Here is a 27,178-nt window from a genome sequence, read left to right on the forward strand (position 1 = left end):
ACCGTCCCATTTCACTCACCAGCGTATGCTCCAAAATCATGGAATACGTCATCTACTCTCATGTTGCTAACTTCCTAACTTCAGCGAAGTTCTTTCAAACTAATCAACATGGCTTCCAGAGAGATCACTCATGCGAAATGCAGTTAACTTTATTTATTCATGATATTCATTTAAACCTCGACTGTAACATTCCAACTGACACCCCAGATTTCAAAGAAACTTCTAATAAGGTTCTACATGCTCGTTGTTTGCTAAAATTATCACGCCTAAACATCCAGCCACTTGTCCTTAACTGGATCCAGTGTTTTTTAACTAACCAAAAACAGTTTGTATATGCTAATCTTACATCTTCTGTTTGCTCCATTCTGTCTGGTGCACCTCAGGGCACTGTTCTTGGGCCGCTCCTATTTTTAATCTACATGAATGACTTGCCACTCACTGTAACCTCTGTAATAAGTCTTTTTGCTGATGGTTATGTCCTGTACCACCCTGTAAATAACCTCGCTGACGTCTCTTTCTTTGGGGCGGATCTCTTTCACATTCAAGACTGGTGTGCTACATGGCTCAAGTCCCCGAACATTAGTAAGACTGTACACAGTTCATTCCATCGTCGACCTTACTACATCCCCCCTGCCTGCAAGATTACAAGCTTGGATTACAACTGGATTAATAACTGTACCATATCTACCACCAACTCTTACAAGTACTTAGGAATTCACCTCTCCGACGATTTGTCTTGGACAAATCACATAAGCCATATAATCAATTCAGCTAACAAAATTCTTGGTTATCTTCGCCATAATCTTTTCATCAACTTGTCAAACCAGTTGCTTATAAAACGCTTGTGTGACCACAACTTGAATATGCATGTGCTATCTTTGACCCTTACCAAACTAATCTCACTAAAGCCCTTGAACCTGTTCACAACTGCGCTGCTCGATTAATTTATTCAGATTACTCATATCACACTAGCCTTTCATCACTAAAATCTAAACTAGACCTATCGCCTCTTGCCTCTCATCATCGCATCTCTCGCCTATGCCTCTATTACAGGTTTTTTTTACTCCATACCTTGCGACGGGCAGCTGATCCAGCTGGCTCATCATGTTCGTCGAACAGGCCGTCCAAACTTGGTAATCCCGCCACGAGCCCGCACCACTACGTTCCTGCAGTCATTCTTTGTCCAAACTGCCCGAGACTGAAATGGCCTTCCAAGACAAACTGCACGCATCTTTTGACTCATCTTTGCAATGCAATCATCATCATTCCCATTTTTTATGTGCCGATCCCTCATGTAATGTCCTACTGCATACCTGCCAACCTGGCGAGATCAAAAGCCGGGATACTTTTTATTCGCGCCAAAGTAGGGAGGGTTGCATTCACTGTTTCAACTTCCGGTGGAACCGAGGGGGGAGGGGGGGGGGGAGGTGTTTTGTTCAAACTTTCAGGCAGTGTTCGATGAGTCCTTTTCCAAGGATCTTGTAGTAGCAGACTTTGCTCATTTCAAAAATTTGTCGGAGTAGCCTTGCTCAAAACATGGTCCAGACTGACGGCCCTTCACTAGCAGCAGTTGTTAGAGGGTTGTGTTGCACATTAATGAGAGGAATTCAGTCCTAGTTTTTCACGCTGTGCTAAAAATCCTCTCCCACTCTGCCTTGCTATGCTGTATCATGAATAAATCGAGCAACACCCTAGCAACTCGGTGAAACATGTTTTCCATTAGTGTTTTTCATTTTTCCAACCATTGACCACTGCACATCCCACCTTTCTTCATTCAGAATGTCCTCTTGAAGATTGTAAGCCAGTAGTGTAGCAAACTCAGCTTCAAGAGCATCTAAAGCGTCTTCAGCAGATTCATTGGAATCTCTGGGCAGCAGCTAAGAGAAACTCTGAATAAAGAAACGAAGACTCGAGAGCGATGCATGTGAAATAAATTTCAGGTTGGCCACCTCCACATTCGTCAGAGTTGCGTTTCAGAGTTTCGTCCACATCCATAACGCTTCGCCTAGTCACATTTCAGAAACATTTTCCATAGGAGAGGCCCCAACGTGGTCGCTGACACTAAGGGGTAGGTTGTGTTCGACAAGGAATCCCGTGAACAGGCACTCCATACGTACAACACTGTCGTTGCAGTTGCTCCAGAGAAAGTTCCCTATGTTGTCTTGCTGCTTAGCGGTGCAAACATAGCTTTGATGCTTTGCCATGGAAACGTGCAGTTTCAAGTTGTCTTTGCCACTGTGAGACACGCTGACGTCGCATCCACACGTGCAAAATGCAAAATGTTCTCCTTTTCTTGATGTGAAAAAGCACGGAAATTCAGAAGTATAAGATCGCAAAAACTTCTGCAAATACCTTTTCTTGGGCTTTTATAGCGTCATGGCATCAAGCACATGAGGGTTGTAACTATACACTGTGCACCGCACACACACGGCCTAGCCAACATTAATCATACACACAAGCAGCAGCAACAAGATGTACCATGGAGGAAGGCATGCATGAAATGCAAGAGCTACATTGGCTCTCGCTCTGGTCGGCTTACTAGGCACTGTAGTTGGCTGCTTAGTCGATGATACCAATGGTGCTAGTGCAGCCGTTGTTGGTGACGCTGACGATTTCGATGTGGCTGTAGATTCCGCGGTGCCGGTTTCGCAAAAACCATTATTGCGCAAACAGAGATAACTTTTCGGGAGATATAAGACAGTGATCGTACAATCGGAAAGTTCAGTAAAAAATCGGGAGTCTCCTGGGTGAATTGGGGGGATGGCAGGTATGCTATTGAGACCCTTGAGGTATCAATAAAACAAACAAGCCCTCAGTGCCAAATGGCTGACAAGAGTGGGTGGTCCTGCATCACGACCGGCCATCGGAATACCATCGGGCAGTCATGGCACTGGCGTCACAGTGCTAGCGTTTCTCCGTGTCCACGCCCCCCCATCACTATGTTTTGAGCTCCTTGGCCCACAAACCATCGCAGCCTTACTTGGCCACCCAAAGCAGGCCGCAGATGGGCGGGAAATGATGGCCACACCATGAGTGCTGTAGAAGTGCCCGCATAATTGCTATCCCAGTAATAAGTAGTTCTACCCGGAACAGCTACAGAGGTCCAGTAGAAAAAATCATGAGCCATTCCACTCTGTGAAGGTGGATGACCAGGGAAGGTGTTTAGCACACGGCACAGAGGTGACAGAATTTTGAACAAAGGTACAAACATATTTATTTTCCTGATCGGTATGCACACACACTTTCGTATCACCTCTGTAATTAAATGCATCCGTCACGTATGACAATGTCATGAATGGCTACTACAGTACCTGCTTAAGCAAAGGTTCATACCACTGTAAATAAAAAAAAATTATGTGGCCTTCCCATTATGATGACAGAAGAGAAATGGAATTCTGTGCTGGAATGATGAGCGCCAACGGAGCCAGCTGTGGAAGAAGACGTCGATGCTCGAGCCAATGCTGATGATGATCGCTATTAGTGATGATGATGACAATAGTTTCCTCTTGCCAACAAATGGCTCATACCCCCTTAAGCAAGGAGCAGCAACGGAACCAACTGTGGAAGGTGACGACAACGACCAACATGTGAGCAGTGGCAAGAGTGCGTTCACACAGTTGTGCCAAGGGGGCCAACGAGCTAGTTCGCGGGTTGTTCACGGATGACAGAAATGCCCTAGCCATATACAGCTTCACTGTCAAAAGCAGTCAGGCTTGCCTCACCTGAGCTAGGCCCCATGAGCCACCAGCCGGAGGACTCCGCAGAGCCGTTGAATGTGCTCGTATGATGGTGGGTAGGGTGGTGGCAGTGGCGGCTGTGGTTGCCACCACAGATGGGGCCGGCCCAGCTGGGGAATGATGGAAGGCGTGGCGGGGGTGGCATCTCCAGAATGGCTGATGGCGGAGGGCCCAGGGAGTGCCCTGTGGCACAGTGCAGGCAGCTGGCACGCATGCCATGCCCACCCAGCACTACCAGCCACACCACCATCTGGAAACCATTCCAGCAAACACTGATTGGCAAAGACACCGATGAGGAATACAAGGCTGAGATGTATTATGGCACGCCTCACTTGCCCATACCTGTGAAACTTTAAGTTTGAAAAACACTACAGTAAAAGCTTCCCCAAGAAATCAGGACCCATTCCACCGTGTGAAGGTAGTTGGACTGCGAAGCTGTGGGGGGACCACCACCTACAATATGACGACGAGACAAACAGTAAAATTTTGGCAAACATTTGCTTTCATAACAATCGCCAACAATACTTTGTGGTCACTATGATATATGGATAAATTTTCAGTTTTAACCACTCAAACGCTCTTTGAGTGGACACGCTCCATGTGATGATGATGAAAAACTTTATCCCTCTTTAAAGGGAAGGAGGCAATGGAATAGAGGGTGGGGGGAGGAACTACTTGAAGTAGGCCTCCTTTATCCTCTCAGCCCACTCCAGAATGGCCTCCTGAAGATCGGGCCTGGAGCTGCGCAAGGCAGCCTCCCACTGCTCCTCACTAGATATTAATTGCTTGAGGAAAGGGGGAAGGAGGTGCTTAGGGCACCCCCACATGATGTGGTTTAAGTCTGCTTTGGGAGAGACACAGAATTTACAAGAGGGAGAAAGGTAAATGGCGGGATGAATGCTGTGGAGGAGGTAAGGGGACAAAAAGGTGAAAGTCTGCAGCTGTCGCCACAGAACTTCACACCTACGCGGGGATTTGCTATGTATGGTTGTTGGCTGAGTGGCATCGGTGAAGCACATCAAGGCAAACTCGTCGGCGACGAACTGGAGAAACCATCTGTTTTGTGGCTTGACAATGTCCACATTAAGATCATCGACAACAATCACCGGTGTGGTGTGGTCGCTTGCCAGTGCCGAAACGTGCATTCACATGAAGCACTCAATGTTCGATCTGGGCGCTGCATACACGGGCTCGCTTATAGGGGTGGTGTGAGCCATTGATGATCGCAGTTTTCGACATGTTGTTCTCTATGATGCATTTTTTGCTTGCTTAGAGGGGGCATGAGCCATTCCCGATTTCGGTAGCTTTTGCTCGTACTTTTCTGTCTGTGGACATGATTGTGCTGTTGGGGGGTAGCGGTAAACAGCTTCGCTCAAATACAAAATATTGGTTAGAAATGCTAAAATTTTAGTAAAAAATGTGCTGAAATTGTTGTTTAACTCAAGGTGTTGATTACTTGATCTGTAGGGACACTGTGAACAGGCACTCCCCTCTGTAACCACAGCTATGATGAGATGCCCCAAACAAAGGAATTATCTATGAAGTTCATTTATGAAGTGGGTTTGCTGCAGGTATGCATCCGAATAATGTAGCTCTACATATCAGAGCAACTGTATATTTTAAAATCAATTCTGCCCTAAACTGGGTGCAAACAAAACATAGTAAGATCATTGGCATCTGTACAACAATCATATGCTTATAATGAGTGCAGAACTAGTATATGTGTAATGGGACTAGGTTATAATGATGTTTAACATATTTTGTTGTATGTGGGCCATTTCACTGCAGGAAAAATTCTGGAAACTTGTTAGGTTGAGCCTTGCTTGGTTCTTTTCAAATGCAATGTAGTCCTCCTTCATTGACATGCAATTAACTAGACCCGAGTAAATGCTGTCAAAGTTTGCAACATTGCTGACATTGCAGTGAAGTGCTGCAGGAGGTACAGGATGGCATCACCACTGATCACCACTGCAGGCATCACTGTTAAACACATCTTTTGTTCCTGCTTTTTCATCTCTGGCTTACCCAGCCTAAGCAGAAAGGAACAAGTTCATTATTTTGTATGTTTCATCATCATCATTATAAGTAGAGGTGGGCTAATGTCAACTTTTTTCAAATACAAATAGTATGTATCTAATATAGAATAGTCAAATGCAGATGCACAAATGTAAAGCAGGAGACCATATTTCGGTATAGTCAAGTACCATGCTTGTGAAAAAAAGAGGCATCTCTCTATCAGAGACAATGAGGATCAGTTGTTTCAAACATAATGTTACTAATTGTCATAAAAAGCTGCAGAAATAGCCTCTGACCATCTTTAGAATCAGATTGCAAGCAAGTCTTCCAAGAATATATAGCTGCTGATTAAATGGTTGCCACTAACTAAATAGTTACTGAAAAAAGATCAGAAGTTGTGAAAAAAAGAAGAAAAAGCTGCTGTAAGACTTGTGTGCTGGCATTACATGTACAAGGGCTCATTGTATGGAAAATATCACTGATTATAGCATAAAAGATGGAACTACACGACTAGACTGGCAAATACACTAAGTGAAAGACTACAAGCGTAAATCACAGATTATCATGTACACAGGCTTGCACTGCGAAACAAAAACAGAAAACGCTTAATTAACCTTTTTGTTGCTGCTCTGCTTCGAAAACATTTGCCGTCTTATCACTTCTGATAACTTCCAATACATTGTTTAGCAGATCGAGAACAGGAACCAGACTTAAACAAGCAATTGTTGCAAAATATCTAAGTCAGTTTTGATATTCAAAAATACCAAATAGTTCACTTTCAAATATAAATAGTTAGCACATATTTTATTCGTATCTCAAAGTTGGGATATGCACCCACCCTTAACTATTAACTAATGCTCATGCTGATACATGAGCAAAAATATAAAGTGCAAATTTTAGATTTGCTTCGGTATATCCATGTCAAGGTTTGAATGTACTTTTAAATCTGTGACAACACTAACATATTGGTGCACAGGCTTCGGCACAAACCTTCGCTCACCACAACAGAGGATCAAAATAGTAGTTGCTCAACACGTACACAAAGACATTTTGAGCTACCTTAAGATGTGTCAACTTAAAATATCATGTCACACACGAAAAGCATAATCTATAACTGCTTTGCACGATGCAGGAAAAATAATTGTTGGGCTGAGTGCGTGCAGCACATTCCTCGAACATAATGTGATGAACTAACTGCCTATAATAGGAGCAACACATAAATCTTATCTGTAAAGGTTGTGTGCTATCATTAGACTAGAAATATCATGATTGCAAGCACAGCTAGTCTGCAATTATTCTCGGTAGAACACATTCACTACTAAATCTCAAAAAAAAAAAACAAGGAAGGAAGAAAGAAAGAAGGAAAGAAGGACAGTCTTACACTGCACAGTTCCCTACAGTACCACCGCTGTTGACGATGACAAATTTTGGTATGAGAAAGTGGAAGGCGTTCTTTCTTGTAGTGTGTGTCCTTTTGTGCTCCGAAGTAAGTGATCAACAGGGATTGCCAACTAGCCTAGTTAGGTAACGAAATTCTGGTCGCAGGTTCGACTCTCGGCCGTGCAGGGCCAAAATGCCAAATCGCCCGTGTGCATGGATAAAGGGGGTGACCCCAGTGGTGAACATTAACCCTGTATTATACTGCGCATCAGTTGCGACCAGTCAAGTTGAGTGTGCAAAACTGAGCACGCAAAGTGTTCCTTGCGTTCAAATACTTGGCGGTTATCATTCGTACCAAGTGATTCGTTTTATGACGCTGCAGCTGTTGGACACAGACTCCCAAAACTTTCATACAGGCGGAAGTAGGTGGTGTCGGACTCTGATCCCCCCGCCTGCCTAACCCGAGTAACCGAGTACTGCGGAGAAAGGTATCGAAAAGGTTGGATGTTTAGAGCGCGCTATGCCAGCGCAAGCTAAAATAATCCGCCGCAAGTGTTGGCCCACAAGACGCGTCGTCAAGCAATTCTGGGCTGCAGAGAAACAAGACGCTGAACAACATCCGAATTTGAAAGATGTGTGAGAACGTTGTTTGCTCTCAAGAAAATGTTATGGCCACGGGCCTGCTACATGATATCGAAGAGAGCATTGACGGCACCAACCAAACACAGGTCAGCCGAATCGGTTGGCTATAAATCTGGCGGCACAATGAAGAAACTGGCTTACGCGCAATCGTTAAGGTGTTCGAAACCGGAAAGCCACTAATGACCTCACCTTCAACAACATCCACTGAAGCCAAAACATCATGGCCATGGTTTCAAGGAGTCGTCGACATCACGCCGAAGAAGCGAATCACCGTCAACCTTGTCGTCTGCTACTTTTCCTTGAATGCAAGGGCTACATCGCCGCAGATGGTATCACAAACTGTGCACGAGTAAACGAAAGCAATGGATTAAATGTGAAGTAATGAAGTGCTTATACTTGGAAGCATGCGAGATCCACCAAGGGCTGGAGCGGGCGGAGGAACAGTTGTGATTGGTTGCTTCTGTCACGTGATGCAAACGTGCGTCCAGTCAACGCCTCCTTTAAAAAGATGCCTGCCGCGTGCGCCGAAAACCTGCTGCCCTTACCTTTCCCTCCTTCCTCCGTTCCGCGTGAGGCGGTAGCGAGCGATCCTTGCGGTGGTCGCTTGCAACACATGCGCGCATGCGCACATCACCCCATGGAAGCGCGGCCGGCGCGGCCGCCGCTACCGCCGCGACACCACACCGCCCCAGCCCCCTTGGCGGAGATAGGGCTGTAGGTAGCGCCATCTCTTGACAACCGACCGCAACTCAAAGCGCGACGGCTACAATGGGTAAGCGAGCGACGCCGCAGGCATCTTTCTAGAGGAGGCGTTGGTCCAGTGGGTACACCAAGAGCGGGCGCGAGAGAGAAAATCTGGGGGCTTTTGGTCCTTGCTTACCAAAATTAGCTATGAGGCCTGGTGATGGATGGATGGATGGATGAAAAACTTTATTAGGGTACTTTAGGGCGCGCACTAGCGCGCAGCGGGCCGCTCCCACGTCGGGACAGGCCGAGACTCTCCGCCGCGTCGCGGGCCCGTTGGACAGCCCATAACTGTTCATCGAAGTTGGGGCTGTGTAGGACCGCATCCCAACGTGAAGAAGTGTTGTTTTATCGCTGTGTAACGCGGGACATCGCCAGAGCATGTGAGGTACATTCGCTAAATCATTGCATAGTGCACATGCATTTGTTGTCTGAATTTCGGGGTACACTTTGTGAAGAAGTAGGGGGTTTGGGTAAGCCCCCGTCTGTAGAAGCCTTAGTGTCAAAGCTTGAGGTCTATTGAGTTTGCAATGTGGGAGGGGGTAGATCCTCCGAGCCAAATAAAAGTGCTTAGTAATTTCGGTGTAGGAGGAAGGAGAGTCCCGATTTTCAGTACCCCCAGCGTACGTCACGCTGCCCGGTAGCTACGCGGTTGATGATCCCTCGCGCAGCTCCGTGTGCCGACTCGTTGAGGTTGGGCGGGGCACCCTCGATCTGTCCCATGTGGGCTGGAAACCAGATCAATGTGTGTGGCTTGATCTCCTTGCTTCCTAGTATCCTTAGGGCCAGCTCGGATACATGGTTCCTTTGGCAAATGCCCTAACAGCTGATATGGAGTCACTGTAGATTGATGTCCTCTTGTCGTCCAATAAGGCCATCGCTATTGCAGCCTGCTCTGCGATCTCAGAGGACGTCGTCCGAATCGAGATTGCGTTTGTTATTTGCCTTTCATGGTCTACGCTAACTACAGCGAAGGCCTGTCCGTCGGCGTAGCGCGCTGCGTCTACGAAACTGTTCTCCGAAGCCGGTTCACGAGCCTTTTCCAGGAGAGCCTTCGCGCGCGCCCGACGTCTTCCCACGTTGTGCTCTGGATGGACGTTTCGTGGGATCGGGGCGACAATGATGCGGTCCCGCTGCTCTCGAGGGATGCTACAGAACTTTGTTTTGATTACTGTGGGGGGAACGCCCAGCGCCTGTAACATGTGTCTTCCAGCTTGTGTGGTAGATAGCCTGACGAACTGGGCCCTCTCCTGTGCTTCCGCTATTTCCTCTAGCGTGTTATGCATGCCAAGTTGAAGTAAGCGTTCCGTGTGAGTGTATATGGGGAGGCCGAGAGCTCTCTTGATTGCCTTCCTGATTAATGCGTTGAGCTTATCCCGCTCCGATCTTTGCCAGTTGTGCATAGCCGCGACGTAAGTGAAATGACACATTACGAACGCATGTACCAATCTCGCGAGGTTATCTTCTCCAAGGCCTTGCTGCCGGTTGGCCACTCTTCTGATCAGTCTGATGGCATTGTCCGTCTTCTTAGTGAGTCGCAGCACTGTCTGGTTGTTTGAACCATTCGACTCTACCATCATGCCGAGAATCCGGATAGCATCCACCCTCGGAATATATCCTCCGTCGTTTGTGCGCAGTTTTATGTCGCATTCGGCGAGTGGTTTCCACCCCTTTGGTTTCGGGCCTCTGCGCTTGGGTCGATAAAGTAGCAGTTCCGACTTGTGCGTTGAGCACCGAAGGCCCGTGGACTCAAGGTATCTCTCGATACCATCAATCGCCTCTTGCAGGGCCGTCTCTACCTGTCCGTCACTACCTCCCGTACACCAGATGGTAACGTCGTCTGCGTATATGGTATGACTGATACCGTCGATAACAGAGGGTGTCCTGGATAGCCCAATCATGACGAGGTTAAAGAGGGTTGGGGATATGACTGCCCCTTGTGGCGTCCCCTTAGACCCCAGCTTGATCATGTCTGAAGTCAGGTCCCCGATCTTAAGGGTGGCTTCTCTGTTTGACAGGAAAGATCTTGTGTAGGAATGAAAGTGCTTCCCCAGGTTAAGACTCGAGATTGTGTTCAAAACGAACGAGTGAAGAACGTTATCGAAGGCCTTTTCCAGATCTAGACCTAGTATGGCTCTCGTGTCCCGCGTATTACAGTCAATAATGTGATGCTTGATGAGCTTCATCGCGTCCTGCGTCGACAGTCCGACCCTGAAGCCGATCATGTTGTGTGGGTAAATGTCGTGGTCCTCCAGGTAGCGTGAAAGCCTGTTTAGGATTGCGTGCTCAGCAACCTTCCCCACGCACCATGTGAGCTAAATTGGGCGGAGGTTATCGAGGCTGGGCGGCTTGCCTGGCTTGGGGATGAGAATGGTGTTGGCCGATTTCCACATTTCCGGGACTTTACCGCTGCTCCATGTTTGGTTAATGATGGCCGTTAGGTATTCGATGGACTTTTCGTCCAGGTTCCGTAGAGCTTTGTTTGTGATCTTGTCCGGACCCGGAGCCGATCTGCCGTTGAGGGCATGGAGCGCCTGCCTGATCTCCTCAATCCCGAATTCTGCGTCGAGCTCAGGGTTGTCGGAGCCTTCGTAGTCAGGGGAAGGTGGTGTAGGGCCCGATGCGACTGATAGGTACTTCTTCACTAGTTTAGATAAAATTTCATTGCTCGAATATTCTCGCTTTGCTGTGTGTAGGGTGCGCGCCAGTGTGTTGCGTTGGTTGGTTTTAGTGTTTGTCTCGTCGAGGAGATGCTTCAGGAGGTTCCAGGTGCCCCCGTTGCGCAGCTGCCCGTCGATCGAGTTACACACCTCATACCATTGTTGTTTAGAGAGGGCTCTGCAGTGTTCCCCTCAGGCCTGGTGAGGGGCCCTTTAATAGCAATTGCACTTATTTATTTTATTTTTATTTATTTATTTGATACCTTCTTCGCCTTTGCAGGCATTACAGCAGGGGGATACATAAAAGTAAGTATCATATTTTAGACCAATAACAAAAAAACTAATTACACAAAGCGCGGTAAAGATCATCATTAGAGACAATGGATACAATCATAGGCGATAGATCATCCCACTCTCATACAGATCTAACAAAACATGAATAGCGCAAGACGTCACATTTAAAGAAAAATTAATTTACTTTGAGGCTGTGGTCCCTTCTGTGGGATATGTAGGACGGCGCTTGGATGTACTTCTCCTTATCGATTCCAGTTTTGGAATGGTAGATATTATGAAAAAATTTCAACCTGAGGTTTCGTCGCATCTCACGCCTTAATATCTCACCAAATCCCTTACTCGGCACGACGGTGAGAGTTTCGTCGACGCCGCCGAATATCCCCACGGTACCCGCTTTGCAGCCGTCACCACGCGTGAAGGCTCTCTCCACCATGCTATCAGCCTAGTAACCCCACACGCTGAGGAAGCTGAAGAAGTGGCCATCGCGCTAGCCATACTAGACCCAACATATGCCATACCATCGTCTCTGACTCCCGCTCCGCCGTTATAAACTATATCAACGGTCGTATTTCACACCAAGCCTTGCGCATCTTGCAACAAGCGCCCCGCTCAACCGACCATCAGGTTACACTCGTCTGGTTCCCGGCTCATGTAGGCACCGTCCACCCGCACCTCCCAAACCTCAACGAGGTTACCCACTCCCTAGCGCGAGGCTATAGTTAACCGCGCGGGAGAAGGGGAGGCTGCCCCTACCGGTAGGGATCGCCTGACACGCTACAATGATCTTCTGATGTCCTTCTACTTAGGGCGTAGAACCTTCCCCGGCCCACACAACAAACTATCCCGAGCGCAGGCTACAACTTTCCGCCTGCTACAAACCAATACTTACCCCTCGTTACAACTTTGCAACAAGATCTACCCAGACATTTACCCCAATCCCACGTGCCATATCTGCAAGACACAGGCAGCCACACTTCCACACATGCTTTGGGACTGTACACACCAATACCCCGACACTAACCCCACGACCCTCTCGTCGAGATGGCACGCTGCCCTGCGTAGCCCCAACCTTGACGACCAACCCTGGGCGACCCAGCAGGCCTGCGAGGCGGCGAAGAGGCAACACCTCGACGTCCCCACGTGGGAGGCCTAGGCCCAGCCACCATCTCTTGCTGGTTTCAATAAAGTTTATTCAGTCAGTCAGTCAGGTTTCGTCTACGATATTTCAAGTCCTCCCATAATGCTTTCTCTCATACTAAGTTGACGATCCCAATTGCCAAAAACGAATCGCACTGCCCTATTCTGTATTTTTTTTTCAGGCGTATCGGCCAGCTCTTTGGTATACGGATCCCAGCAAACACATGTGTACTCTAACAATAAGTGCATATGAATGAAATACAGTTGTTCTTTTAAATTGGATGGAAGTTCGCTGAAATTTCGTCTTAAACTCAAAACACGTGCAGCCTTTTATTTGGTGAACGTGCCTATAGTCCACCTCAAATCACTCGATCGTTAAATAAGCTCCTAGATATTTATGTTCCCTGGCCGTGCTTAAAGTAGCGTTATGTACGGTATACGTATTCAACTGGTATGAACGTTTCCTTGTAAAGGTGAAGTGAACACACTTTTTAGCATTCAACGACATTTCTGAATGCATGGCACGCCAGGATGCTATTACATTCAAATCATGCTGCAGGTATTCGGAATATCACGTTCATTCTCTATAGTCCTGTAAACTACACAGTCATTCGCGAACATTTATATTGTGTGACCTCGAAGAATTGTTCACTGAAAAAGTGACGGCCTTATATGAGTTTATCCAAGACCTCATATAGTACGTGGCAGTTCCATTTCACAGCCTGAGTCCTCTTGCACGACCAAGAATCTGGCGTCTCTCGTTGGTGTAATATCTTTCTTCATAAAATTGCTTTGTACGCACTTCGCTATGACTAATACTGCTTCGCCTTTCCGGAGAAACTGCAACACCCCTCTCTCTCTCTCTCTCTCTCTTTGAGCTGCGCATGACTGCTGTTGATTCTCACCGGAGGTACAGGTGATTCTCACTTCGAGGGAATCTGGCTTGGCCTCATTTCGGTTACGGAGTCGATTATACAGGGTGTCCCAACTATCATGCACCAAGAATTAAAGAAAGAGCAATTGCGTTACTCGAACAAAACGTAGTGCGCATATTGTGTCCAGTACAGTGGAGCAGCCGCCAGTAACTTTTTCGTTACTGAGATTTAATTAGGTAATTATAATTAATTATCTAACTGGAAGTATTCAAAATTATCAAAGTGTCAATGAGGCATTTGTAGGTTCCTCCAAATGACATCTAACTGTAGTGTCATAGATTTCAAAATAAATACTATATATACTAATATGAAACTCTAGCTATGTGTAGTGTCTTCAGCGAGGTAATAATCGACGTACTAAGCATTTCGTAGTACTGACATGGCGTTCCTGCAGGGACTACCGCGATAGAACCGTGAAACGGAGAAGCGCGGTTGCAACACCGAACTGTTAAGTGAGACCTGCACGATCGAGTCGACGTAGAAGAGGCGAGTAGAAGCAATGTTCACTGCATGGTGTTATAGATAGCCCGCAGCGGATGTGGATAAGTGGGATGAAAAGACCAGGGAGGTGTACCAAATGAAGAAAATATATGCAGCATTTATTAGCTACACTGAACCATTAGGTCCAATGCCCGGCCTTTCAAAACAGCGGCTGGTTTTGGATTTATTGTTCAAATACCTGTCAGAAATTGGTTTAATAGGGAAGCTTTTTTTTTTTAAGACGGTACATTACCCTAACTTTACCCGCCATGTCACCTGTAAATATTACTGTCAGGTGCACTTGGGCATTTCATATTTATTTTTATTCTCTTTTTTTTCTCATTTTAATCCCATTCCCCATACAGAGTGGCATGCCAGCGATTGTACACGCGCCGGCAAAAACCTCTGTTGTTTTTCTAATAAAGAGTCTCGCTGAACCGCGGTCATCCGGCGACGGAGGTCCTGGCGCCACCCGAAAGGCATGTGCGACGAGAGCTCCGTGCCTCTCGTTGCTGCCTCTCGCTGCAACGCCGCTTCGCTGGCGTTGCAGCAAGAGGCAGCGCGCAGGTGAATTCGCTCGCTGCTGTAACCACTACTTTGTCAGCGATTGTCTACGGGAGGAACGAAGGGACGGTTTTTCCGTTGTTACCCGGTAAGGATATAAATGCTTACGCATTTAAAACCATCAGATTTCAGTGTGCACAATTATGATCTATGAATTCGTAGGCGCCGTTGAACATCAGGTGCTGCCTAGAGGATCGATGTGTTTGAATAGGTCTCCTTCCGCAGCTACGCAGTACTGAGCTCACTTTATCACATCTTCTGTGGCTTTCTTGATGACTGACGCTGGAATTTACGTCATACATCCGTTATCCTTGCCCTGAGCTCATCTGACGTTCGTCTCGATCATGTAAACAGTATCTTTCACATAACCCCCCAAAAAGAAATCGAGTGGAGAGAGGCCAGGTGACGTAGCCGGCCAATTTCCAGGCCCGGGCCTTCAAATATACTGCGCGTTACAAGTCGCATCCATCCAGTTTCTTGCTCGGCTGTTGCTGTTAAGAACGGCCAGCTGCAGTGCAAGTTTGCCACCCCGTTACAACTATGGCGGAAACATTCCGGGAGCGTCGCCGCCAACTTCTAGCCACAGCGTGACTAAATCGACTTTGTGTCGGGGAAGAATATAGGCATCCCCCACTCTCCGTCGCTTCAGCTAGGATGCGTTCGATGAAGCAGGCTTTGTGCTGAAACTGCCACCAACCTCTAGCCTCATCGCCGTTGTGACGGAATGAGTTCGGCGGGCCAACTATTGTTCCCAAACTCCCCAACGCGCTACCCGGAACGGCTCCGAGTTATACGGGGCCCCTCTGACGTCGGCTCCGGACATTCGAACGTGTGTGCATTTGTGTGTGTTGGCCGTCCTGCGGGGAGGCGGCTAGTTTGCGATGACGAAACGAACGTTCGCATCACCTTGTATCGGGAGAGGACCGAGTGTTTAAAAACCGCTGTTGTGCGGCTGCTCAGGACACTCTCTCTCAAGCAGTCATGCTAGACTGATGTACTCTCTCAAACAGTCATGTTAGACTGATATAAATACTGTAAATAAACCCATATTCCTCGTTCTCGATGAGAAGCAGTCCTTCCCTTCATCAACGTCCTCAGCGTGGATAAGTTGGACGACGACATATGGGCCAGCTACTTTCTAATTCATTCCGGACTCCAATCTTGACAACGGATCACGAGCGATGGGATTGATCCCCCAATCCTGACATTGTGTGCTGGAGCCCCGTCTTGTTGATAACACAGAAGTGCAAGACGTGGCAGCGGGACTTTACTAGCTGAGAAACTCATCCGCCACTTCTTCAAGGATTTTGGCCACGTAACGCTGTCCAGTCAGTGTGTGATTGAGGAAGATGGGACCCACTCTAGAGTAGGTGAAGGAGTACGTTTATACCTAGGTCAATTATTTACAGGAAACCCTGATCATGAGAAGGAAATTATAAAAATTGGTTGGATCGCATACGGCAGACGTCAGCTCCTGACTGGAAGCTTACCATTACCATTGAAAAGGAAGGTATGCAATCAGTGCATTTTACCAGTGCTGGCATATGGGGCAAAGACTTGGAGACTGACAGAGAAGTTTGAGAACAAGTTAAGGACCGCGCAAAGAGCGATGGAACGACGAATGCTAGGCACAGCGTTAAGAGACAGAAAGAGAGCGGCTTGGACCAGGGAGCAAACGGGTATATCTGATATTCTAATTGACATTAAGAGAAAAAAAATGTAGCTGGGCAGGTCGTTTAATGCGCAGGTTAGACAACCATTGGGCCATTAGGGCTACAGAATGAATACCAAGAAAAGGGAAACGCAGTCGAGGACGGCAGAAGACTAGGTGGAGCGATGAAGTTAGGAAATTCGCGGGCGCTTGTTCGAGTCGGTTGGCGCAAGTCAGGGCTAATTGGAGATCGCAGGGAGGGGCCTTCGTCCTGCAGTGGACATAAAATAGGCTGCTGCTGCTTATGATGATGACCTGGCCATTTCTGCAAAAATTGGCTTCATTTGCGCACATAACGTTGCTCAAGAAGTCCAGTGACTCATCGGCTTTTGTGAGGACCTAATTCGAGAAATCTAGGCGTTTCTACAGGTACCTATCATCCGAGCATTGGTGCAGGTGGCACGGATGAAAGGCCGCGGAGTCATTTAGAATCCTCCAAACTGATGACTTGGAACTTGCCACCTGGCAGTCACGTACCGCACCCTAGCATGAGGATTTGAAGCCATAAATGTTTCATGCGTAGGCCAGGACTCAAAGATGGAGTACTCCGCCGCTGTCTCTGGAAGCTGCTCTGAGGTTTTCATGATTTCTAATGATAGTCGATGCGTTTGGTCTGCCGCCACACTTCCATGACTGATATACAGGGTGTCCCCACTAACTTTAGCCAGAGCAGAGTCCTTCCATTGCCATCTGAGTTTAAAATATGCCGATGCACTAGCTCTAAAACGACGAGACCATATGCAGGTTGATCACTATTGTATGTAATAAGTCACTATTTTTATGCGAAGCATATTACGAGAGCTCAACCCAGCTCCTCAGGCGCGGCGGTGTCGCCTTGAAACCACGTGACACCGTGACGTCACGACAGAGGAGAAGTGGCTTTGGCTCAACTCTTGCAAGATGGGCTGGGTGGGAATCGAACCAGGGTCTCCGGAGTGTGAGACGGAGACGCTACCACTGAGCCACGAGTACGATGCTTCAAAGCGGTACAAAAGCGCCTCTAGTGAATGCGGTGTTGCCTTAGAAACGAGCTGTTTCTAAGGCTCAGGCGTGCGTCGCTTGCTCAGGCACACATTTCGTTGCCGCGCCGAACGCTGCGTTGCTCGACGCTCACCGCGTCCAATGCGGGGCGTCCAAGGCGAAGCAGAGTAACGCATGAGTTGTTTCTTCGTCTAGCCGAACCAAATATAGCCAAGCAACAGCAGTTCACCAAGCTAAACAGTGGTTCAACAACTAAAATAAAGGCTAGTATGCTTCGCATCCTGGGCTTAACCTTACCTAAGCCACAGCCATTTTTTTGCATTCTGCTTATTTGCATAATTAGTAGTCAAGATTAATGAACCAACTTTTGAAGCAACAATGCTAGGCAAAAGATTCCAATGAGAAAGTTGTGGAGCGCTTTGCAACATATCCGATTAAACAATTTGTAACTTTCTATCTACTATGCATTAGTGTTTTTCTGCTTATTGCGATGCACGCGAAATACAGAAAAATACCACGTGACATGCCCGCTTGCATGTTGTGATTGTAGCGCTCTCAAACGTTTCTCGTACAAACGAACATAGCATCTAGCAGGGTATCGTTTTAGCCTTGTTTCATGTCTCAAATTTATTGTCATTGCTTTCTCTCTGCAGCCAAATTAACTGTACATTACTTCAAGCTCACATTCCATGACTGCTATAAATCGCTTCATCCAAGCCTTGTTCCTCTTGCAGTGAGAAAGGTAGAATGTCATACGAACAGTGATAGCTTGCACAGAACTTAAAATGCAACCTCAGAGTGAAGACAGGTGCTCCAAAAGAAAAAAATCCATATACTCGGAACAACAAAAATGGAAAAAAAGATGCAGACTGTATTTAATACACACTACTTTGTGGCAACACTGCAAGTGTCTTGACAGTCACATGGGATAGTGCAGCGCAGATACCAGTCAATAAAAACATAATAAAGGCGAACTGACAGTCAAGGTACCTTAAATATTTTTTAAAAATAAATTATACTAATTCAGCCAATAGACGCAAAAGTAATTTAAGGTTCACCAGATTGGTGGGTAGGCTTCTTACATTTCACACAGGAACATTGAAAAGGGTCCCTCAGTACTAAATTCCTTAACTTTGAAATTGCACGTTTCGTTTAGCTAATGTGTGAAGGTCATATATTTTTTGCGCTTGAAATAGCATGCAGTGCCCATCAGATTTTTGAACCACATTACAAGTTCAATTTTTATGAAATGTTGCACATGTATGCTTATGAGCTGCTGATGGTTTTAACTTCCTTGTGGCTTCCCTTGAGGCAGCATCATAAGCTTCTGCCCTTTACAATTATCATTGTACAAAAGAGGCCTCAGCTTCACTGCACAGCTATGTTTTTGAGCAGCATATATTTTATGTCTTTATTACTTGCTGTTTACGTACGTTTTAAATAGCGCGCCCCCTTTGCGTGCGGCAAGACGCAGCATGCTACCAATATGTGGCCTCACATTTGAACTGGCGAAGCTGCGCAACGCGCATAGGAAATGAATATCAGTTTCCTCTATTTGATTACGCTACGAGGGTTTCGTATGCCCTATCAACATCCCCTGTCAACGCCGCTATCCCCTCACCTTTTCCGAAGCCTGCCGGCAACTTCGGCGCTCACAAAATTGGCCGCGTCACCCCCCCCCCCCTCCCCCAATTTGTTGAAGCTTCCCTGGATCCTCCGTGGGAATGCCTATGAACTTTCGACCCATTTTTCTAAATAATTGGCATCACAATGGCTAGGAGCGTATAGCTTGGCAACATCAAGTGCTAGCCATATTTAAGATGTCTAAGCTGCAGCTTGACATATAGCTCCAGCTGCTTCTACCTTGTTCAAGCTGTATCAAGCTCGCTAGCAGCCAACTTGTGCTTCCTGGAATCGTGACAGAGGTGCTAAACTTTAATTGAATTATAGGGCTGTGCGTAATTCAATTCATGAATGCAGCTTTATGCGCACCAGACGAGGACAGAGACAAAGACACACAAGCGCAGGCTTACATCTGTTGTAAATCTGCGCTCGAGTGTATTTGCCTCTTCTTTGCCCTCGTCTTATGCACATAAAGCTGTATTCATGTATTACCAACACGCCCTAATAGTCACCGTAGTAATTTCAGCTATTTATCTCAATATCGTGTGCATACATTCGCGGCCCCGTTTCGCTGCGAAGACGCTCTTTCGGGCCGCACGCTCCGTCCTCTCCGCGAGTCCGATCGAAGAGCAGCCTAAACCCTGCGCGGCAGCAGATGCCCTCCCACCACCACGTGTTAATGTTTTCGTCCGCTTTTCCGCACGCCCGACACCGCACATCACTCACGTGCACTGTTTATGCTTCGAAGGCGCACAAGTGTACGGAGCGCACCAGCTCTTGTTTCAAAGAGCAACCTACTCCCGAGGGAATTGTCATATAGGTGCACCAAGCCAATAGAGTTCTTATGACATCGGTACACAGCCACCGTCGACTTTGCTGCCATATTTCGTATATCCAACGTGTTTCTTCTTCATCTTGTACTCGTTGCCGCGCAATCCGCCGGGGCGCATACACGGCGCTGACAAGTGATCGAATACACGCCGCGCCCACCGCTCTCGAACCATGTCGAGCAGGCGGCCACGGTATGCGATTTTGCTGACCGCCTTCCGAGCCTCAAAGCGTTGGCCACCGCACCATGGCAGCCGAGAGCTATCCGGCGTCGCTGGCGTCGCTCCACGCCACTCCCGCGTGGGCGCCGAGAGGCAAAGCACAGCATTTGCAAACGTTAGCGCCGGTACATGGACGATTTTCCATAGGTCGCGGACCATCACAAACCGGTTGCAAGACATCGGCGGCGAAGGATGCACTGCGCCCGGAGTGCTTTCTGGCGGAGGATGTCCTCTGGGTGGCCCCAGAGCTCCAGTTCACTTGATGTCAGGACTCCCAAGTATCTGTATACGTCGAGCACACCATCAGAACCTCGTCTCCCAGCCTTATATCGCCCTCATCCATGCCTGGGTCCGCGAGGGGGACTATTGCAGATTTTTTTTGCAGTTAAAGCAGGAGCCCAAGGCGATTTATCTCTGCCTGACAGATGTTAATGCGCGTCTGTAGGTCCTGCGGGCACTCTGCCATCAATACAAGATCGTCAGCAAAGGCGGGATCAGGTAGTCTACACCTCTCATCCATGCCCATTGTACTAAGTTTTAGCTGGAAACCGAGACCACAGCTTAGAAGTTTGCGTTCTAGCAGAGTCCTTCCAAAAAAAAAAAAAAAAACTGGCTGTGGATTAGCTAAGGTTAAGCCCAGGATGCGAAGCATACTAGCCTTTATTTTAACGCGACAGCGTTAAAAAGCTCGTGTCGCAGAAAAGCCGGTGTCGTCGGCGTCGGCTCAGGCGTGCGGCGCTTGCTCAGGCGCACATTTCATTGTCGCGCCGAACGCTGCGTTGCTCGACGCTCACCGCGTCCGATGCGGGGCGCGTAGTCGCTGCGCCGTAGCAAAGCCACATAGAAACAGTCTCTGTAGCACGCCGCAACCTTCGCTTCTCGTTCCAACGAGCAGCTCTGTCTCCAGGAGGCATCTCACCTCGTGAGTGTCAAGCAAAGGCAAGCGCAGCTAATTATATACCGCCGCGACGCCGCGAGCGACGGCGCGAGTTGGAGCCCCGTTTCTCCTCTGTCGTGACGTCACGGAGTCACGTGGTATTGAAGGCGACACCGCCGCGCCTGAGGAGCTGGGTTGAGCTCTAGTAATATGCTTCGCATAAAAAAGAAAGAATGGAAGGACACTGGTTCTAGGTTGGCCACATACAGGATATATAGCAGTGGGGATAGAGGACATCCCTGGTGTAGTTCCAGTGTGCTAGATAGGGGCAGTGTGTTCAGACGGCGGAGCGCGCCACGCACCGGTTTGAAGCCGGGAGCGTAGACAGGTCCCAGATGTATGCGGCGGCGCTGCAGTCGCACGGGCTGTACGGACGCGTTCTCCGTGTGTTGAGGCAAGGTTGAGGCCAGTTGCAGCGTGCTTTGCCATGTGCTTGCTCTGAAGGGCTCTGACGGAATTCCTCAGTTTCTGTCTCGTTGGGAGTCACATGCAAAAGGGTTGCCATTTGTTGGGCGTGTTGGTAGACTGACTTGGAAAGGATATTTAGCGCCAGCGAACAGGACAGAAAAGAAACGACAATGCGCTAACTTCAACTTGATTTTCAGTAAACACCCGCCTATTTAACTGTGCATGGGTTAAATAGGTGGGTAGTTCCTGAAAATCAAGTTGTTGAAGTTAGCGCATTGTGGTGTCGTCTCCCTTATGTCCTTGTTTGCTGGCGCTAAACATGCTTTCCACTGCAAAAGGACTTTGTGGCTTGAGCCAGCCGACGGCAGATAGGCTCCGTGTGACATTGTGCAGCACTTTGGCTCTGTTAGAATACTTGGAAGGAGAGGGTTTTAAATACTTATTGACATCTAGGCTAATCCAATAAAAGTTGGAGAACTTCTTGTGAAGTAGTCGTGCGGATCCAACGATCACCCAACGCCGTCTCAATTTTTGATTGTTGTGAATTGCCTTTCTATATATTGGCGAAGGCAATGCAAACAGGGAACACAGAAGTCAGTAAATATTTGGTATCGTTACTTCACTCACCTGATAATTCTGACAAGGAAGGGGACGTTGCGTAACAATTGACGAGTTAGTTTAAGCTGGAAATCTGACGCTGGTAGAGCAAAGGCTAAACAATACTCCGGCAGAGCACCGGGCTTATGTGGAGGAAAGGAGCGATGACCGCCTCATCCATTATATATGGCAGGGTATGTCGCGCAAAATTTTTTTTATTCGCAAGAAATGTGAGGACTGCCACTCTCTTCTTTTGCAGAACTCTAGTCTCAGTAGAAGTCTCAAAATTCACGAAATTTGTGACAGGGGAGGGTTGCTGTATCCCTCCAAGCTGCTTTTCGAAGCACTAAAGGAACTTGAGGGAATATATTTACAACCTTCTTCAGCAAAAAGGAGCATTGCAGCGACAGCATAGCTTATGTCATGATTCTAGTGAAAGCTTTAAATTTAGCTATAGGCTGAAAATTACATGCTGATAATTTCACATCAACAGTTTTGCGTTTTTATGTCCTAACAAGGCTGCACTTTTACGTTAAAGGTGTTAATCAGTGAAGAGAAGCACGACGAAAAAAGAAATTGCCCTTTAAAGTTAGCTATACTGTTCTTAGCAGGCTGGTGCAACATATGTGTGGTGACCCTTCTTTGTGTTTTTCGTCTGAATGCACAACTTTTTCTGGTGCATTCAAAAAGCTAATTTTGTGAATATAATTAAAAATGAATTAAGTAATTTATTTGCGCATGTAATAAGATCATGTATAATGAGGCACTATAGGCACAGTCTAGTAGCACTGGCAGTAGATGAACGCTGATCACGCGCACAGCCGAGCGCCTTCTTCGTCTTCACCACAATGGCCCCCGGGAGAGAAGAGGAGCCATCCTGGCAAGTTACGGCGTAGGTAGGATGAGGGGGTCATAGTACGGCTTAAGTCGGTTGACATGAACCGTGTCACGCCCGCGATGCCTATGGTCGGGTGAAGGTGTCACAGGTTCTACAACATAGGTGACAGCGGAGGTACGGTCTATGACGCGGTATGGGCCATCATAGCGTGCAAGGAGTTTGGTCGAAAGGCCAGGGCTGTGAGGCGGGACCCACAACCAAACAAGGGAACCAGTCGGGAAAACTGGTGTAAGCGCGTCACTGTTACGCCGCAGCTTTTGACGACCTTGAGCAGCGGTCGTAAGGGTTCGCGCGAGCTGCCTACAGTCCTCGGCGTATTTGGCGGCTTCAGACACAGGCGTGCATTCGGAAGCGTCGGGTCGGTATGGGAGCATTGTGTCCATAGTACACGAGGGCTCTCGTCCATACAGCAGAAAAAAGGGCGAAAAACCAGTGGTAGCTTGTGTGGCCGTATTATAGGCATACGTGACGAACGGCAAAACAGTGTCCCAGTTACTGTGATCCGAGGCGAAGTGCAGCGGTGGCGTAGAGGTAGAACACCCGCCTCGCGTGCAAGAGGTCCGTGGTTCGAATCCCGGTGCCGGCAATTTTCCACCGGATATAAAAAAAAGATCCGCGTGTTGATAAAATTGCATAAAACAGGCCTGGAGTGTGGCCTGATCCCGGTGACCAGAACCGGTAACGCACTCCCTCACCAGAGCAGGATTCGCCACCCTGGTGCAGTACTTGGCCAAAACCTCCTATATGAACAACACAATCAAACCTCGGCCCTCAGTCCCCAGCAGCTGTGAAGCAACTGACCACGGCGGCGGTCAGACCTGCGACGCAGGAGAGGGTGCTAAGAATCCCTGGCTCCGGACAGGCCGCCATTGGAATATGAACCTGGCAACGTTTAACGCTAGAACGTTATCTAGTGAGGCGAGTATAGCAGTGCTATTGGAGGAATTAGAGGGCAGTAAATGGGATATAATAGGGCTCAGTGAAGTTAGGAGGCCAAAAGAAGCATATACAGTGCTAAAAAGCGGGCACGTCATGTGCTACCGGGGCTTAGCGGAGAGAAGAGAACTAGGCGTCGGATTCCTGATTAATAAGAATATAGCTGGTAACATAGAGGAATTCTATAGCAATAACCAGAGAGTGGCAGGTATTGTTGTGAAACTTAATAAGAGGTACAAAATGAAAATTGTACAGGTCTACGCCCCTACATCCAGTCATGATGACCAGGAAGTCGAAAGCTTCTATGAAGACGTGGAATCGGCGATGGGTAGAGTGAAAACTAAATACACTATACTAATGGGCGACTTTAATGCCAAGGTAGGCAAGAAGCAGGCTGGAGACAAGGCAGTGGGGGAATATGGCATAGGCACTAGGAATAGCAGGGGAGAGTTATTAGTAGAGTTTGCGGAACAGAATAATATGAGGATAATGAATACCTTCTTCCGCAAGCGCGATAGCCGAAAGTGGACGTGGAGGAGCCCGAACGGCGAGACCAGAAATCAAATAGACCTCATACTCTGCGCTAACCCTGGCATCATACAAGATGTGGACGTGCTCGGCAAGGTGCGCTAAAGTGACCATAGGATGGTAAGAACTCGCATTAGCCTAGACATGAGGAGGCTTGTGCGGAAATGTGCGGAATATAACCAACCCTTGTATATAGCTCTCCAATGCTATTCACAGCCCGTTTACAGGAGGTATTCAGAGACCTGGATTGGGAAGAATTGGGGATAAAAGTGAGTGGAGAATACCTTAGTAACTTGAGATTCGCTGATGATATTGCCTTGCTTAGTAACTCAGGGGACCAACTGCAATGCATGCTCACTGACCTGGAAAGGCAAAGCAGAAGAGTGGGTCAAAAAATTGATCTGCAGAAAACTAAAGTAATGGTTAACAGTCTCGGAAGAGAACAGCAATTTACAATAGGCAGCGAGGCACTGGAAGTCGTAAGAGAATACATCTACTTAGGGCAGGTGACTGCGGATCCGGATCATGAGACGGAAATAATCAGAAGAATAAGAATGGGCTGGGGTGCGTTTGGCAGGCATTCTCAGATCATGAGGGGCACGAGGGGATCATGAGGGGCACGCCACCGCATCGCAACTCGTCATGCAGACGCCCTTTTTTCATCTGCTGCAGGCAATCTGGATATGGGGCCCCGCCACTTCATGCTCCAACACCGAAAGCTCAGGCTTTTTTGGGCCACTCGACGTCAACGAAATTGCTTGGCTGCCAGCTGGCGACGACTACATCGACAACGACCATATCGACCTGCATCCGCTGCTTCCAGCGGTGGACCAGTCTGCCATCTGGCAACCCGGCACAAGCGCGGGAATCCGGCACCTACATAAGCCGCTGTACCACTGGAGTCATTTGGGGCACGCCACCGCATCGCAACTCGTCATGCAGACGCCCTTTTTTCATCTGCTGCAGGCAATCTGGATATGGGGCCCCGCCACTTCATGCTCCAACACCGAAAGCTCAGGCTTTTTTGGGCCACTCGACGTCAACGAAATTGCTTGGCTGCCAGTTGGCGACGACTACATCGACAACGACCACATCGACCTGCATCCGCTGCTTCCAGCGGTGGACCAGTCTGCCATCTGGCAACCCGGCACAAGCGCGGGAATCCGGCACCTACATAAGCCGCTGTACCACTGGAGTCATTTGGGGCACGCCACCGCATCGCAACTCGTCATGCAGACGCCTTTTTTTCATCTGCTGCAGGCAATCTGGATATGGGGCCCCACCACTTCATGCTCCAACACCGAAAGCTCAGGCTTTTTTGGGCCACTCGACGTCAACGAAATTGCTTGGCTGCCAGCTGGCGACGACTACATCGACAACGACCACATCGACCTGCATCCGCTGCTTCCAGCGGTGGACCAGTCTGCCATCTGGCAACCCGGCACAAGCGCGGGAATCCGGCACCTACATAAGCCGCTGTACCACTGGAGTCATTTGGGGCACGCCACCGCATCGCAACTCGTCATGCAGACGCCCTTTCTTCATCTGCTGCAGGTTAGTTATCTTCCCTGTGCCACGTACTGTCGCTCTAGCAACCCATTTCTGCTAGCGGTGTCGTGCCCCAAAGACGCCATCGAGTGTTGTCAAAGGATGCTGTGTATCGCTTGCTTCCACTTGCTCAACGCCCACCTTATTTCTCTTCTTGTTTTATCTGGTGATGTCGAACTAAACCCCGGCCCTAACGGAAACGATGCTCCGCCGTCTTTGGAGACAATTTACCAAGCCATATCTCGTATTGAATCCGCTCAGAGCACCGTACTTGCCGAGCTTGCCTTGATCCGGTCCGCACAAACGAACATTGAAGACTCGGTGCATCGTCTTTCAGCGCGCGTCGAAATACTCGAAAAAACTATCGAAACACACCCAGAAAAAGCAGCTGCGTCCGTAACAAACACCGACTTGGCCCAGCTTGCTTCAGACGTTAAAGCACTGACAAACAAGTGCGACGACGCTGAAAACCGCTTGCGACTCACAAACATATTGTTCCTAGGACTTCAGGACGAACTCGGCGAAAGCTGGGACCAGTCTGAGGCCCACATTACTTCCTTCTGTTCCGAACACCTGGGTATTTCAATTGGTAGCCAAGATATTGAACGTGCACACCGCCTAGGTCGTTTCCAGTTAGGTAAAAACCGCCCAATAATAGTTAAGCTTGCACACTTCAAAGATAAATCAAGAATTCTAATTGCAGGACAGAAACTTAAAGAAACCCCATTTTCAGTTCGTGAGGATTACTCGGCTAAAGTTCGGCTAGCCCGGAAAAAGCTTTTTTCTTATGCCCAACAAACTAACGCTTCATTTAAGATCCGCTTTGATAAGTTGGTTATCGGCAGAAAACTTTTCACTTACAACGCCGAAACAGATGCCGTTGTAGAACTTCATTCATAGCGGTTAACGCGGGTGCCGTGCGACACTTCCCTGCCACAGGTCCAGCTGTCAGAATGCCTGCGCACAGCTAAAACTAACAAAATTTCTGTCCTACTGACAAATATAAGAAGCTACCTGCCAAAAAAAGAAACAGTTGAGGCCATCCTCGAAGACCATAGAACTGACATCGCTCTATTTACTGAATCTTGGCTAACACCTGATATTAACGATTCAGAATTGCTCCACAGCAAACAGTCCTTTCATATCTACAGGCGAGATCGAGTAGATCGCCGGGGAGGCGGCATTCTTGCTCTCGTGAATTCAACTTATTCATCCACTTTACTCGAGATAAGCAGCCATAGCGAAATAATGTGTCTGGAAATTTGCCTTCCCTCTTGTACCAATATACTAATTGTATGTTATCGAGCACCTGACACGGATCATTCCTTTATTACGGACCTTCACTCTGTAGTTCAAGACTTGCAATCCCGTTT

At 48.0% G+C, this 27,178-nt stretch overlaps 1 protein-coding gene across 1 annotated transcript in view; it reads right to left on the reverse strand.

Moving 5' to 3' along the window:
• LOC139047653 (uncharacterized) overlaps nt 1-8,232 on the reverse strand; it is a 67,614-nt gene extending 59,382 nt beyond the window's left edge. The window contains exons 1-2 of the mRNA XM_070521519.1: nt 7,965-8,232; nt 3,723-3,987 (exon numbers count right to left, since the gene is read on the reverse strand). Coding sequence (XP_070377620.1) covers nt 3,723-3,987; nt 7,965-8,003 — 304 coding nt within the window. The 5' untranslated portion in view covers nt 8,004-8,232. The remainder of the gene's footprint in view (nt 1-3,722; nt 3,988-7,964) is intronic.
• Between the last annotated feature and the right edge of the window lie 18,946 nt (nt 8,233-27,178).

The sequence above is a fragment of the Dermacentor albipictus genome, chromosome 7, assembly GCF_038994185.2.
Source record: "Dermacentor albipictus isolate Rhodes 1998 colony chromosome 7, USDA_Dalb.pri_finalv2, whole genome shotgun sequence".
NCBI lineage: Eukaryota > Metazoa > Arthropoda > Arachnida > Ixodida > Ixodidae > Dermacentor > Dermacentor albipictus.